The sequence below is a fragment of the Thalassophryne amazonica genome, chromosome 20 (assembly GCF_902500255.1).
Source record: "Thalassophryne amazonica chromosome 20, fThaAma1.1, whole genome shotgun sequence".
NCBI lineage: Eukaryota > Metazoa > Chordata > Actinopteri > Batrachoidiformes > Batrachoididae > Thalassophryne > Thalassophryne amazonica.
In genome coordinates, this window is record NC_047122.1 from 11,073,786 (window position 1) to 11,091,059 (window position 17,274).

General features: G+C 38.9%; 1 protein-coding gene across 3 annotated transcripts in view; it reads left to right on the plus strand.

The window, feature by feature from the left end:
• The window catches only part of phf14 (PHD finger protein 14), a 340,053-nt gene that overhangs the window by 173,676 nt on the left and 149,103 nt on the right, over nt 1-17,274 (plus strand). For all 3 annotated transcript variants that reach the window (XM_034160315.1, XM_034160316.1, XM_034160317.1), the window contains exon 16: nt 138-259. In XM_034160315.1, the coding sequence (XP_034016206.1) occupies nt 138-259 (122 nt within the window). The remainder of the gene's footprint in view (nt 1-137; nt 260-17,274) is intronic.

The following is a 17,274-nucleotide window of genomic DNA, read 5'->3' on the forward strand; positions in this document are numbered from 1 at the left end:
GGAATTTTTTGTCCTCAATTTATAGTAACTGTAATTTTAAAGGTTTTACATTTTCGCCATCTCACCAAATTAACATTTCATTGCTTTGTGCAGCCATTCCACCATAATCTCACTTCTAATCAGCCATATTTCCATAGGAACCATTGCCACGGGAACGCAGACAACGCCAGTCTTCACTGCAGAAGAAACCCAAAGCTGATGACACGAGGACTGAATGTACAACCTGCGAAGGACCAGGCGACAACGAAAACCTCGTGAGGTGAGTGTGCGTGTGTGTCTGTGGCGTGTGGGCCGGGTTATTACACGTATGCTGTGTGCGTCTGATGTGAGGCAGCCGTATCCTCTTGATGATTAAATTTCAGTCTTCATTAAGCGCGCGCCGCCTCGGCGCTGCGGAGGGGGCTGAGGGTCTCCTCCACCCAGGCCTCCTATATTGACCTGCCACATGCATTTGCACAGTTCATTAAGGCGTAATGAATGGCACAATTTATTCTGCTGCTTTCCAGGGATCTCAGCTGTCAGTAATCTGATAAACAGGATTCTGCTGAGATTCTGTGGAAAAAAAGAGGAATCTTTTCCATAAAACCTGATCCATTTTCACGTTAGATCATTTGTTCCTTGTATTTAAAACCATTTCTGACTGAATACCTGATACTGATGCTCTAACTTTCAGTGTGGTTGACCAATGACCACATTCAGAACTCTCCTCAATTGTTTCTGCTTGTGTTTACATCTAATGTTCAGATAACAATTCTTAATTCAGATTTTAGCTTTTTCAGATTTTTCTTTTTTTAATTGATCTTTTAGATGTGATGTTTAAATTCTTGTGAAATGTGTCTGTAGTATGCACATATTTAGCATGTGTAACATCAATTATCATAAACAGTGTTGTTGTCAGCAAGCACACCATTTGGATCTGCGAATTTCTGTGTGGTGAATCCGTTTTGACACCCCACTTGACTGTCATGTGCCACACCTTGTATAGTTGGTGGTTTAAAGCTGTACAGTCTTTCAATGTCACAAAACTGACAAAATTTAGTTTCTGCTAAAATCCAAGCATTATAATGTCAGTATATTTTTGAAACACGTTGCAAAATTACAGCTCACTTTAATGAATATTTACCTGGGGGGAATTCCATAAGGAATATTTTATTTTTCTGTTAAAACTGTTTGCAGGAGGATGACATTTTTTTATAATGCACATTTTTTTAATTGAACTTTTTTCTAACAAAACAAAATTGTAACACATGCAATACTAGGATGGATTTCACATACACCATCACACCATCCACTCGTACATACAGTACACCTGTACCTTATGTAACAGAAAGCCATCTGCTAGAGGGACACCAAATACAATCATACTGATGGAATTTATCTAATAGGCCATAAGTCACTTTCTCAAAGGATGTCAATTTATCCATTGTCGTCAACCACTCCACATGAGGAGGGATTTGTTTTTGCTGCGAGTGCATCAACAGAATCAGTTTAGCTGTGGTAAGATCCAAAACAATCCATCTTTTTTCATGAGAGGAAAAGTAAGGCATTTAGAAGTCCCGTGGTAGAGCCGAGCACCGACCGTTTGGGTGAAATTTGAAATCTTCTGTCCAGAATACTGAAAATAACCTCTGAACTGTTTTTCTACCAGTCCTGAAGTGCTGGACAACTCCATAGAATATGTAGAATTGAGGCAGCCTGATCGTTGCATCTCCAGCAAGTGTCTGTAGGTATTAAATTAAATTCTACTTGTGTAGTTGCTGCAATGTTTGATTCTGTGGATGATCTTAATTGTGTGGATTCTGTAGATTATCTTAATTATCTTAATTGTGTAAACCTGCTACCTGTTTCCTTATGCATGGTGTTAATATTATAGAGACACGATTCCCATTCATCTGAACATGCGTCCACTGCCAGGTCTTAGGCCCAATATCCCTTAGCTTTTGAAAGAGGGTCAGCTAATTGTTCTTGCAGTAAATTGTAGATTTTAGAGGTAATGCATTTCCCAAGGGACAACCTACAGAGCAATGCCTCCACAGGACTACCCGTGGGACAGCTAAGAGGCTTCCTCAACATTTCGTTAAAGAGCTACACATTTGGACACATCTCCAGAATTTGTTACGTGGCAGAGTGTATTGATCAACAATCTGATCAAAGCTTAGAAATTGCTTGGTCTTATCCACTAAGTGAGATACATAGAAGATGCAGCTTTATACCATTGTGACTAGTAAACTGCTGTCCCTCCAATTGAGTCTTTTATTATTAAACAAAGGTACCAAAGGGGACTTAACATTCCCGTGGCCTGCCCTGTGTAATTTGCACCATATTAATTGTGTGCACAAGTTTTAAAATAAAAATACCTTTGACCTCGCGTGATGCACTTACATGTGGTGTGCACGCCAGCATCCATAATTTATACAGAAATAAACTGTGTGAGTGTTTTCCGTCATCTTGGATTATTTTGTTCAAGTGAGCAGCCAGGTGACATCACATTACCCTTCTCTACTCTGATTGGCTGTCACCATATGCTTTCCAGCATCCTTTGTGCAATTTGGGGGATGCCCCCGCCCGCGTGATCTATGATGTCACTATGGTTACTATCATAGACTGTACAGTCACTACCAAAAGAAGTTCATGGCCATCTTTTCATTTGAAATTTTTACATTCAAGCGAAATAATTATTAGTTTCTCCAGACAATGCCAATTTTGATCACACTGGCAATATCATATCCCCTATTTAAAGGCTAATAGATAAAAGTATATTGGTGTCAAAGAAAATTCTTATGACTTAAATCCTAAAAAAGTCAAAAGGTCATACAGTACTGCTCAAACATTGGTTGCCAGCCACTGTAAACTCCAAAGAAGAAGAAGCTGCCGAGTCATCACATAGTGATTTGTGGCCAATCAAATATGTAAGACTTAAGGCACCTTGACACTTACACAAATTTGATCATCGCACTGCCACGCAATTCGTCGTGCCAATGTGTCCCACTTTGCCCCACTTGATGCCATGCTATAGAAAATAATAATTTCATAGCCAATGACGCATTTGGTCTCAGAACCTGGCCGATGAAACCATCGCTCCCAGAATCAGAGAAATTATCTACAGCTGCAGGTTGTCTCGTGCGCATCGTGCGGTGGTGAACGCATTTGGAATCTTCTCTCAAAGGTAACTATTTGCAATATATATTTGGATTGCTAAAACGGTTGCATTTTCATTCCTTCTTATGAGTTAGATAATGTAGCTGTAAAGTTGTGTTTATTATAGATGTAACATCTTTCTCTTCTTTCTTTCTCTTCTTCACCTTTCTTTCTCTCTGATTGTTCTGTCTGAGTTACTTTCATTAGTCACTTCCTCCAAACCATCAACATGTCTATTAGACCCCATTCCTACCAGGCTGCTCAAGGAAGCCCTACCATTAATTAATGCTTCGATCTTAAATATGATCAATCTATCTTTATTAGTTGGCTATGTACCACAGGCTTTTAAGGTGGCAGTAATTAAACCATTACTTAAAAAGCCATCACTTGACCCAGCTATCTTAGCTAATTATAGGCCAATCTCCAACCTTCCTTTTCTCTCAAAAATTCTTGAAAGGGTAGTTGTAAAACAGCTAACTGATCATCTGCAGAGGAATGGTCTATTTGAAGAGTTTCAGTCAGGTTTTAGAATTCATCATAGTACAGAAACAGCATTAGTGAAGGTTACAAATGATCTTCTTATGGCCTCAGACAGTGGACTTATCTCTGTGCTTGTCCTGTTAGACCTCAGTGCAGCTTTTGATACTGTTGACCATAAAATTTTATTACCGAGATTAGAGCATGCCATAGGTATTAAAGGCACTGCACTGCAGTAGTTTGAATCATATTTATCTAATAGATTCCAATTTGTTCATGTAAATGGGGAGTCTTCTTCACGGACTAAGGTTAATTATGGGGTTCCACAAGGTTCTGTGCTAGGACCAATTTTATTCACTTTATACATGCTTCCCTTAGGCAGTATTATTAGAAAGCATTGCTTAAATTTTCATTGTTACGCAGATGATACCCAGCTTTATCTATCCATGAAGCCAGAGGACACACACCAATTAGTTAAACTGCAGGAATGTATTTCAGACATAAAGAAATGGATGACTTCTAATTTCCTGCTTTTAAATTCAGATAAAACCAAAGTTATTGTACTTGGCCCCACAAATCTTAGAAACATGGTGTCTAACCAGATCCTTACTCTGGATGGCATTACCCTGACCTCCAGTAATACTGTGAGAAATCTTGGAGTTATTTTTGATCAGGATACGTCATTCAGTGCGCATATTAAGCAAATATGTAGGACTGCTTTTTTGCATTTGCGCAATATCTCTAAAATTAGAAAGGTCTTGTCTCAGAGTGATGCTGAAAAGCTAATTCATGCATTTATTTCTTCTAGGCTGGACTACTGTAATTCATTATTATCAGGTTGTCCTAAAAGTTCCCTGAAAAGCCTTCAGTTAATTCAAAATGCTGCAGCTAGAGTGCTGACAGGGACTAGAAGGAGAGAGCATATCTCACCCATATTGGCCTCTCTTCATTGGCTCCCTGTGAATTCCAGAATAGAATTTAAAATTCTTCTTCTTACTTATAAGGTTTTGAATAATCAGGTCCCATCTTATCTTAGGGACCTCTTAGTACCATATCACCCAATAGAGCGCTTCGCTGTCAGACTGCAGGCTTACTTGTAGTTCCTAGGGTTTGTAAGACTAGACTGGGAGGCAGAGCCTTCAGCTTTCAGGCTCCTCTCCTGTGGAACCAGCTCCCAATTCAGATTAGGGAGGCAGACACCCTCTGTACTTTCCTTTTTGCTAAAGCTTATAGTTAGGGTTAGATCAGGTGACCCTGAACCATCCCATAGTTATGCTGCTATAGGCTTAGACTGCTGGGGGGTTTCCCATGATGCACTGAGTGTTTCTTTTTATTCACCTCTTTTTGCTCTGTATGCACCACTCTGCTTTTAATCATTAGTCATTGATCTCTGCTCTCTTCCACTGCATGTCTTTTTCCTGATTCTCTCCCCTCAGCCCCAACCAGTCCCAGCCGAAGACTGCCCCTCTCTGAGCCTGGTTCTGCTGGAGGTTTCTTCCTGTTAAAAGGGAGTTTTTCCTTCCCACTGTCACCAAGTGCTTGCTCACAGGGGGTCGTTTTGACCGTTGGGGTTTTTCTGTAATTATTGTATGGCTTACAGTATAAAGCGCCTTGGGGCAACTCTTTGTTGTGATTTGGTGCTATATAAATAAAATTGATTTAACATCTTGTCATAATCGTTCAGTTGCACTGCGCACAATGACACGCATTGACAGTGTTTTCAAATAGGCTGTGCAGTGTTCACGACTAGTTCATGACATTAATGGCGTGCCAGAACATTTCAACATTTTCAGAGTTTACTCATTGGCATGCCAGATTGAGTGCCAGTGCAGGGATCAAATTGGTGCAAGTGTCAAGGTGCCTTTACTTTGAAACGTTTCTTTTCATGAAAATGACATTATCACAACGTCCATTGTGGTATGGAACTGAACAAGCAGTCAAGCAGATGAAGAGCAATAATGAGTTTGCAAACGCTGTTTACACACAAGCTATCCTGCGTTTTAGCCCGGAGAAAACCGAAACTCAAGTGTCGTGATTCAGATCTGTTTGGAGATGAGTTTCATGTGTTGTCCTGTTACCTGTTACATAATGTAATGATAGTTGTTGTACCATCCTAACCGTTCTGTGTCCTGTTTGTGCATTAAATAAATATACCCAGTCTGCTGCTGCATATGTCCAACAGCTATATAATGTTTGAAGCATGCATTCATTTGACTGACTCTGACATGAACCAGTGCTTCATAGCATGTAGCAGCCAGAGCATACACTCAGCCGCGATGCAGCACTGTTGTTACATTATAAAACATCATAAAAACAGCACTGTGCAGTGACCTAACACATCATTAATCAGACTTTACACTGCAACATGTAATCATGAACATGCTTGGATTATTCTTCAAACAATTCATGTAAACACCATAATATGATCTTATTTAGAATAAGGTATAACCAAGCTAGCATGAACGGACCGCTAACAAAAACGCTAACAACTCCTAAGATTCACAACAGATTCACTTAAAAACTAAAAGAAGTGTTAAACAGAAATAGGAGAATGAATACCTTGTAGTGATTAAAAGAACGGTATTCGGCACGCAGTTCATTGGAAGCAAGTTGCCACTGTGAAGTTTGTGTGAAGCACCTTGAGGCAACTTTGTTGTGATTTGGTGCTATATAAATGAAATAAATTGAAATTGTAATGATTTAGAATAAGGTCAATAACTGGATTCTTGCTGCCCATGTAAATGTAGTCAGTGTTGACAAAGGACAATGTACTATTACTGCACATTTTTGTACAAACCAAAAGGCTATTTTCACTGTATAATTTGTCTTGGTTATACAGTATGTTGGGAGTCATTTATTAACATGAAAATATGGTCAGTGAAAACTGACCGTATTCCACGTTTACATTTCAATTAATTTTGTGTATGAAAGTGCACTAAATGTTACGATTTCATGTTAGAAATTAAAAAAAAAATTCCCAACCTTCCCTGCGGCTCAGTCGCTTCACTCCCTCTCTTCTCAGGGTTCACTTATTTTTAAATTTCCCAATGAAATGCCACTGCCAAGGATTGCAAACAGCCGATTATGTGAGTGCATCTTTTTATTCTGCCAGAGTGTAACTCTCCAGCATCCTATCTATAATTTGTGTTGTGAGAATGTTTGTTGCTACCCGGCATTATTCCCCCAACAGCGGGTCTGATCACTGCCAAGGAATGGATTATTATCACTTCCGGATTAGGTATTTTCAAGTTGAAATTTGTGCCACTGCCAAACGCAGGCCAATTTCTTTGTGTTTTGTATCTCCAAGACTTCATCTTTGCCGACATGATTTTTATGGTCTCGCTAACATCTGGTGGATTGCCGCTTTCAATATGTTTGCTCAATTAAATTCATCATGAATCTCTGCTTTAAGGCGCTCTGCTTGATCATATCATCAGCTAAATGTAATATATAGTTAATAACAAGAATAAAACTACTGCTTCTTCTTTGCGTTTATCAGCAGGTTGCAAACCTGCTTTAGAGGTGCATACTGCCACCTACTACGAGGTCTGTCCATAAAGTATCATACCTTTTTATTTTTTAACTATATGGATTTGATTCATATGTTTTCATGTCAGACAAGCTTGAACCCTTGTGCGCATGCGTGAGTTTTTCCACGCCTGTCGGTGACGTCATTCGCCTGTGAGCACGCTTTGTGGAAGGAGTGGTCCCGCCCCGTCGTCGGATTTTCATTGTCTGGAAATGGCGGAATGATTTGGGGGTTTTTTCCATCAGAATTTTTTCAGAAGCTGTTAGAGACTGGCACCTGGAAACTATTCGAAAATTTATCTGGCTTTCGGTGAAAATTTTACGGGCTTCACAGAGAATAAGGTCTGGTAGTACAGCTTTAAGTGTTATGTGCAGACGCAGGTTGAGGAGCGGACCAACGTCTGACCGAACCCAGCGCTAAATAACCAGAAAGCGGTTCCACAAACAAAACGATTTTATTTCCCCTCCAGTGCAATAATTAGTGTACAACATAAATATTTGGTTTGTCTGGTGGAGTGAAGGACGGCGCGCTCTCCAGCGCCTAAAAGGATCGAAGCCTCAGCGCTTCTGGACTCAGATTCACCGCCAAACACCTCCCAGGTGGACACGACAAACTGACTCTGTGAAGGATGGAAAAAGGTGAGGTAAGTCAACAGAGCTACAACAAATATCCTTCAGAGGCACACACTATCAGCAACACATTCAGGTCTGAATTTAAGCTTTATGTAAATGAGCAGCTTCTCACAACAGGTGGAGGATCATCAGTCCGTACGCCACGGCAGTGAGAAGCAAACTGCACAATTCTCATCGATGTTCAAATATACTGCGTAACAGAATGCCGTATTACTATTAACGATCATTCAGACAATAATCACCTCTGATGTGTGCTGACAGCATGTGTCCCTCACCCGTCCTCCTTCACAGGCACAATGTGTCAAACCCTGGCGCGGTCCTCAGCGTCTCACAAACGAACGTCACAAGGTCGAGTTCCCGGCAATTCTGCTTGAACCACTCATGGCTTAAATGCAGAACGCAAACTCATTATCTGCTTCAGCTGAAACTCTTTAAGTTTGCATGTGAGCATCATCTACAGGTGCTGCGAGACAGTAGGCCTGCACGTGAACATCCTCCACAGGTGCAGCTAATAATGCTGATGAGGGTGAAGGACTCTTCTGCCAGCACCTTCTCCACAGACAAAAACCAGTTTGCATGCCACCTGGAGAGCAAAGAAAAGAAAACAACACAAAAACATCCAGCCAAACCCCCCAACACACAACATTAAGGACCCCTTTAAGGATGCTCAGCGCTGCGAGCTGCGACGACACGGCACAAGCCACCGGACCATTTCTGAGCTGATGGCTCTGTGGATACGAGACCGTCGTGTGCTCTTTCTCTGGTTATCACAAGAGATGGACATCAGCCATTTTCCGGCAGATTTCACTTTTAACAAGAGATTTTGTCATGGAAAGCCGCGTGGAGGCTTCGCGCGTCACGACCAATTCGCTTTGGAAGCGAGACAAAGGAACACCTCCGTTTCAGCGTGTCAGAGGACAAGTTTGGACATGTCCAGCTCTCCACAATTTCTCTGATACTTACTGGACTGGTAAGCATTGAAAGCCAAGTTAGACATGTCCAAACTTGTCCTCTCTCCCTACCCACCCAAGCGGCTCAAGAAAAAAGGATATATGTAATAATAAATAATAAGACATAAGAAAGATAAGACACCATATATATAACTGATATTTAAATAATACGGGTAATAAACAACATATACAATAAATATGGTACTATATCATATACAGGAGTAGGTTTTAAAACCTAAATATTAATACAGGAGATGACTGTAGTATAGGTATTTTAGTATGTAGACTAGTAGTAAAATTAAATTATAGTTAGTAGGCTAAGCTATAAATCTGGTATTTTATTATAGAAACAGAAGCTATGATGTAATGTGTATTGGTATTTATCTAAAGTAACTCTGCTAGCATACTATAGGAAAATAAAAAGCATACTCTATATGCTATCAAATGGAAACCTAAGAACTGAGGTACTATATGTTGAAATCTTTAAAGAACACATAAACTGATGACTCATTACAAAACTACACCATGTAAAATAAAATTGTAAATAATGAAAATAAGCTAGTTATATTTAGAAGAGTTAAATTAGCCATTAATAAGCCATGTAAAATAAAATTGTAAATAACAAAAATAAGCTAGTTATAGTTAGAAGAGCTAAATTAGCCATTAATAAGCCAACCGTACCTAGCAAGCTAACTAGATAAACAAAAATGGTAATTAGTGTATAAAGTATAATAGCATTGTTAAACCTACAATAATGGTATTAACAAATACATGTAAAAATAACTGTGGACAAAAGTATAAATTAACGTGGGTTATCAAACAGAAAATAACCAACTATATTGTAAGCTACGATAAATGGTGCTACAGCCGGCTAGATAAGCTAACGTTAGCTGTTCGGTATAAGTAATTATACCCGACTCCTCCAATTTTTCCATAAATATAATAATAATAAAAAAAGGTGGGGGAGGAACAAGAAAAAGTAAGGCGTGTTGAAATGTGTATGGAGACATGATATAAGTAACTTAGTGAAAGGATATAAAGGTGGAATATTCCCGGCTAAAGAGAGCTCGAGGCTCGTGGCTGCAGCAACATGTAGGCCAGGTTAGCCTATAACTAACATGACAGAGAGGGATAAATTCCTGGTAAGCTAATGAACTTTTATGTAGCTAATGTAAACAGTAGTAGGCCTGGTAACCACTGAAAACGTTAAACATTAAACTTGCATATATATATACAAGATGAATGAGGCCGAGGCAGGTATTAGATAATTAATAGCTAATAGGCTAAGCTGTAATTGTAGCAGCTATATATATATATATATATAAACAAAAGCGCAGATATAATATGTTATAGGTTTTATCTAAAGCTTATCCTAATTGTTAGGTTATGGTTAGCTAATATCGGTAGAAAAAATTCCATCTTCTACATGCTTTTTAATGGGAACCCCAAACTTAGATATTATTTCTTGATATCTATTAAAAAATCTTTTGAACTGAAGAATGATAGAAGCATGATAGAATTCTTTCATTTTGTGTTGAATGTATATAAACTAATAAACATTCGTTTATATGATCCTCCACTTTCATGTGAATGTACTGTGCACCTTATACTTCACTGTGTAATTTTGATCAAAATGTTGTGATTATTGAAGAAAATCATGTCAAAATTTCACATCACATTCAGTTTTTTTTAGCAAAATACAACAGTTGATATGTTAACTTTTTATGTGTGCCATATATGGGCATGCAGTGTTGCTATGGTAACTTACGCTGAGTCTGTCTGGATCAGCTCTGCTAATCGTTCTGTGCGCTGCTCCTGCGCTGTTCCTGCGGTGTCCACACACTACTTTTAGCTTTAATAGAACATCTTGAAGTTCTATTAAAGCTGTGATCATCAGTGCTGAAAGGTACATCCAGGTTTTGGAGCAACACATGCTGCCATCCAAGCAACGTCTTTTTCAGGGACGTCCCTGCTTATTTCAGCAAGACAGTGACAAGCCACATTCTGCACGTGTTACAACAGCGTGGCTTCTTAGTAAAAGAGTGCGGGTACTAGACTGGCCTGCCTGCTGTCCAGACCTGTCACCCATTGAAAATATGTGGTGCGTTATGATGCGCAAAATACGACAACAGAGACCCCGGACTGTTGAACAACTGAAGCCGTACATCAGGCAAGAATGGGAAAGAATTCCAGCTACAAAGCCTCAGCAATTAGTGTCCTCAGTTCCCAAACACTTATTGAGTGTTGTTTGAAGGAAAGGTGATGTAACACAGTGGTAAACATACCACTCTCCCAGCTTTTTTTTTTTTTTTTTTTTTTTTTTTTTGCAGGCATCCATTTCAAAATAAGCAAATATTTGCACAAAAACAAAGTTTCTCAGTTTGATCATTAAATATCTTGTCTTTGTGGTGTATTCAATTGAATATAGGTTGAAGAGGATTTGCAAATCATTGTTTTCTGTTTTTATTTACATTTTACAAAATATCCCAACTTCATTGGAATTAGGGTTGTAGCTCATGTTTCAAATAATGTGCACTACTACATTAAGTAGGATAATAGTCACCTCGTGTTCAGGGCTTGTCTGCTCTACAACAGAATTCAGAATTATTGATTAATTCCAGGCACTGTTATTTTCCCATTTATATAGCGCCAAATCACAACAGAGTTGCCTCAAGGTGCTTCACACAAGTAAGATCTAACCTTACTAACTCCCAGAGCAGCAGTGGTAAGGAAAAACTCCGCCTGAGGAAGAAACCTCAAGCAGACCAGACATAAAAGGGGTGACCCTCTGTTTGGGCCATGCTACAGACATAAATTACAGAATAATTCACAAAACGGATATACAGGAAATGCTGTTGGTGCGCAGGGTCTCCAGCACAATTACCACAGCCATCTCTGGATGGAGCTGCACCTTAAACAGAGAGAAAAAAACAGAATTAGGCATCAGAAAGACAAGAAATACTGTATAATTTGTCAGCATTAAACAACAAGACAAACAGGAAATACTAAGGTGATCACTGGCCACTAGCCCTAAGCTTCACTCAAGGATAAGTTGAGGCTCCTAATAAAATGAAGGTCAAATGAGGCCTAAAGTAGGCAAAATTTTCGATTACAGTAAAACATGTCGTGTAATACATCAAATTAAAGGGTTTGATAGGATCAAAACTATATCAAAAGTTTTAAGTTATGTAGTCATTTGATGACGTCATCATGAAGAGCCTGCAAACATTTCATTTTTAAGGGTGCGACAAAGCATGTAAATCATCATTGCAGACTCTTTTATGATCACATATAACAATCCTATGGAGATACTTTTCAGCACACAAAGGGGTCAAGGTCAAAGGTCCTAGTCACAGTGAGGTCAAACAACTTTCCTCTTCACAATTTGTGCTTTTTGGACTTTAACATGAATATAGTGAATGGCCTTGCCCATCAGTCCATCTTCATTGTGGTCGTCTCTTTTGTTCACCTCACTCTCAGGGTGACAGTTTTCATTTTGAAGTCTGTTCAGTTGGTGTTTGAGAAATATTAAACATAATCATATCACATGTTCCCAAAGTCTTAAATGCATGTGCCAGCTAGGACATATTTTTTGATATGGAAAATGTGGGTACCTGAGTGGTTCCACATGAGTCTGTTGTACAGTATAAGGATCCTGTGGAAATGCACATTATCTTGTATTTGTCAAAGTCAACATGGAGGAAGTCTGGTTATTGTGTTCGCAACAAACGGCATCAACAACAAAAACCAGCATGACCACATCACAAAACATAAAAATGTGGACAAACAATTAAGCCTATCTCAAATAAAGGCTTGGGTCCTCATTTATCAAACTCTGCGTTGACACCAGTGAGGCCACATGTGTGTTTCTGACTCAGCATAATTACTAATTGTGTAGTTATTAAATTGAGGAAATAAAGAACCTATGTATATGAGGTTGCATGCTGCAATGGCAGAAGTGCCTAGTTGTACTTCTCCTGTTCTATTACTAGATGCTGTACATATGCCTGTATATTTACACACATTTCTAAATTTAAGTACAGTTTGCTAAATTCCATACTTTGCATAGAAATGTTCATACAGTGCATCCGGAAAACCACATTTTGTTGTTACAATCTTATTCCAAAATGGAGTAAATTAATTTTTTCTCTCAAAATTGTACAACCCATAATGACAACATGAAAAATTAGAAATTTGCAAAAATCTAAGAGAAAACCTTTTCACATTGTCATTATGGGGTATTGTGTGTAGAATATTGAGGGGGGAAAATGAATTTCATCCATTTTGGAATAAGGCTGTCACATAAAATGTGGAAAAAGTGAAGTGCTGTGAATACTTACTGTACACACAGTTTAAGTATAAATGTGTGTCTACAAATGGTTGATAAATGCAGCTCCTGGTTTCAGTTCAAAGCTCTGCACACAATTTCAGTGTTAATTTACAGTTTGGTTATTTTTAACATGACATGATCATTTTACTGTTTCATTTTCTTTTTGTATTTCTGGATCTATTGACAAACAAAATCCAAAGTGGAATTATTTTCCCATATAACAGCCATAAATTTAGATCTTGTTTGTTTTCTGGAGAAACGGGTCCAGTTTGGACTCTTAAGACCAGTATGGAAACTCATGAAGGAAAATAAAACCTTTACCATTTGCTTTGATGGCCATAATACGGTAGTATATATTATTATGGTTGTGGCAGCCTTTAAATTAGAGGGACTAGTCAGAATGAGGAGCTGGGCTAGTCGGGATGTGAGGTGGGCTAGTCGGGATGCGAGCTGGGCTAATCGGGATGCAGGGTGGGCTCGTGGGGATGCGAGGTGTGCTGCCCTGACTCTTTCTATCTTTGCACAGGTTGTGAGAGCCGGGGCAGCCACCTCACCTCCTGTAAAAACTCGGGACAGATGACCTTTGGCTTAGAGACAGAGAGAGGCAAATAGAGGCGGTTGAAGAATGGCAGTTGCATCATTCTGAAGAAAGAGACCTTCACTCCTCCCACAATGTGACCCAAACTGGACCAACACTCATTCAACGAAAACTGAGAACTGTATTTATTAAAAAGCATTGTTTTGATTTTAAAACTTTTGCTGATTGTTGGCCTGTTACCGGTGGATTCTGTTGGTGGGGGGGGGGGTACATGATTCTCCAGCTGTATCTATGCAACCATCTGCATCTACAGTTACGGTACTGTGCAAAAGTCCTAATCACTGTTTTGTTTTTGTAGAAATTTTTTTGTCAGTAAAAAAGCAAATTTGCAGTTTCAAAATGTAAACTTTCTTACAAACCAACATTTAGTTTTGTCTATTTAATTAAAAAGTGGTGTAATACATATTAAGCCACAGATGTTTATGGATCAATACATACTTATCATTTTAGAAATTCAAAATTTTAAAACATGAACAGGGAATAATAAAGAATAATAAAATTTGTTGTAAAACAGAGGGACAGCTCAACTAAAATCATACCGTTTTCAAAGTAAAGTTTATTCACACAAGCTCTTTGTTTCTGTGAACTGTAAATTATATGATGCTTAGAAGCTTTTAAAAGTCTTGCGACGTCTTTGTTTTTTAAAAAATGTAATTCATGCTTATGAGTCTTGCACAGTATTTTATGAGTAAAGGAGTTATGTATGAATAGTGATGCGCTTGTCCAGATTGTCCAGAAAATCCAGAAGTCAGTGAACGTACGCACATCAATGTGCATCAACGACAACCACAGCCAGAAGCATTACAGCCAAAATAACAACAACAACAACAAAAAAAACAACTCAGAAAACAAGTCAGGGCTGAGGATGTACAGTAACATTGTGCTCGGCAGCAATACGGTTCCCATTGGAAAATGAGGGTTTCAGTAGTCTGAATAAAATAGTTATTCAGCGCATTTCATAAACAGTGGCGACTGCAGAAAACGTGTGTGTGTGTATGGGGGGGTATACTGTATATACGCTATAATAAATGGCATGCTGTTTAATACTGCGGTTAATCTCGTGCGAATTTCACTAGGATTCTCACATGAGATCACATCATTAATTAATCAATCAATTTTATTTATATAGCGCCAAATCACAACAAACAGTTGCCCCAAGGCGCTTTATATTGTAAGGCAAGGCCATACAATAATTACGTAAAAACGCCAACGGTCAAAACAACCCCCTGTGAGCAAGCACTTGGCGACAGTGGGAAGGAAAAACTCCCTTTTAACAGGAAGAAACCTCCAGCAGAACCAGGCTCAGGGAGGGGCAGTCTTCTGCTGGGACTGGTTGGGGCTGAGGGAGAGAACCAGGAAAAAGACATGCTGTGGAGGGGAGCAGAGATCAATCACTAATGATTAAATGCAGAGTGGTGCATACAGAGCAAAAGGAGAAAGAAACACTCAGTGCATCATGGGAACCCCCCAGCAGTCTAAGTCTATAGCAGCATAACTAAGGGATGGTTCAGGGTCACCTGATCCAGCCCTAACTATAAGCTTTAGCAAAAAGGAAAGTTTTGAGCCTAATCTTAAAAGTAGAGAGGGTGTCTGTCTCCCTGATCTGAATTGGGAGCTGGTTCCACAGGAGAGGAGCCTGAAAGCTGAAGGCTCTGCCTCCCATTCTACTCTTACAAGCCCTAGGAACTACAAGTAAGCCTGCAGTCTGAGAGCGAAGCGCTCTATTGGGGTGATATGGTACTATGAGGTCCCTAAGATAAGATGGGACCTGATTATTCAAAACCTTATAAGTAAGAAGAAGAATTTTAAATTCTATTCTAGAATTAACAGGAAGCCAATGAAGAGAGGCCAATATGGGTGAGATATGCTCTCTCCTTCTAGTCCCCGCCAGTACTCTAGCTGCAGCATTTTGAATTAACTGAAGGCTTTTCAGGGAACTTTTAGGACAACCTGATAATAATGAATTACAATAGTCCAGCCTAGAGGAAATAAATGCATGAATTAGTTTTTCAGCATCACTCTGAGACAAGACCTTTCTAATTTTAGAGATATTGCGTAAATGCAAAAAAGCAGTCCTACATATTTGTTTAATATGCGCATTGAATGACATATCCTGATCAAAAATGACTCCAAGATTTCTCACAGTATTACTAGAGGTCAGGGTAATGCCATCCAGAGTAAGGATCTGGTTAGACACCATGTTTCTAAGATTTGTGGGGCTAAGTACAATAACTTCAGTTTTATCTGAGTTTAAAAGCAGGAAATTAGAGGTCATCCATGTCTTTATGTCTGTAAAACAATCCTGCAGTTTAGCTAATTGGTGTGTGTCCTCTGGCTTCATGGATAGATAAAGCTGGGTATCATCTGCGTAACAATGAAAATTTAAGCAATGCCGTCTAATAATACTGCCTAAGGGAAGCATTGATAAAGTGAATAAAATTGGTCCTAGCACAGAACCTTGTGGAACTCCATAATTAACCTTAGTCTGTGAAGAAGATTCCCCATTTACATGAAAAAATTGTAATCTATTAGATAAATATGATTCAAACCACCGCAGCGCAGTGCCTTTAACGGTTTCCGTAGGTGATCCTTCCACAGGTTCACCTACGGAAACCTTGTTACGACTTTTACTTCCTTTAGATAGTCAAGTTTGATCGTCTTCTCAGCGCTCAAACTAATTAAATTCCAATTTTCTTGCATTTTCATTAATAAATTAATGCAGGGGTGGTGAGTGCACTTGGTTTCAGTGTCAAAGGTTCCCAGCTCAAACCCCACCCCTGCAACATTTCTCCATGTAATGTGGAGTTGTCAGGAAGGGCATCCGGTGTAAAACTTGTGCCAAATCAGCTTGCAGAGCTACCTCAGATCTGCTGTGGCAACCCAGAGTGAAAAAAACAAGGGAGCAACAAAAGGGACTTACTTTTGTCACTAATAAATTAATGGTGTGGGTTAATTGAACATAAATATTATTAGCTGGTAACAACCATTTCTTTTATCATATTTTATGATTTACTGGTATTTTACTGTCATATCTGTAGCCTTCAACAGAAATTGGATTTGACATGTTCAGATTCACTACGTTCTGCAAGTGAATAGAATTCTGGGTACTTCTGTATTGCATGGAATGAAATTATGAATTAAAGATGAAAAAAACATCTGAAGTTCTGGTGTAATCATAAAAACATATTTTCTTTATTCACTTTATGTTTGTTTATTCTTTTTTTTAACAATAGCCAATATGACATTTTATTATATGGCTGCGACGCTATGCACGCTCTGATTAGCTGATTTGTTGTTTCCCATATCAGACCGGTTACCATGACAGTCGGTCTGGAACACATATCACATTCATTACAAACCAGAAAGTTAAAAACACTATTAGAAAAGACAAGTCGGACATAAACATGCTCCATAAATATTTGAAACACCGATTGAAAGCTAACCAGCTAACGACCGGACCATCTGTTAGCAAGTTCTTCATGGAGGTGAAGCGAACAAGTCTGACTGAGTTGTCACCAGATTTCATATTCAGGTGTTACTGTAAGTTTGCATGTTTATATCTATAGTAGCCATATAATAAACAAGTTATTAAGCTTGGTTGCTTGGTCAATACGGAAATA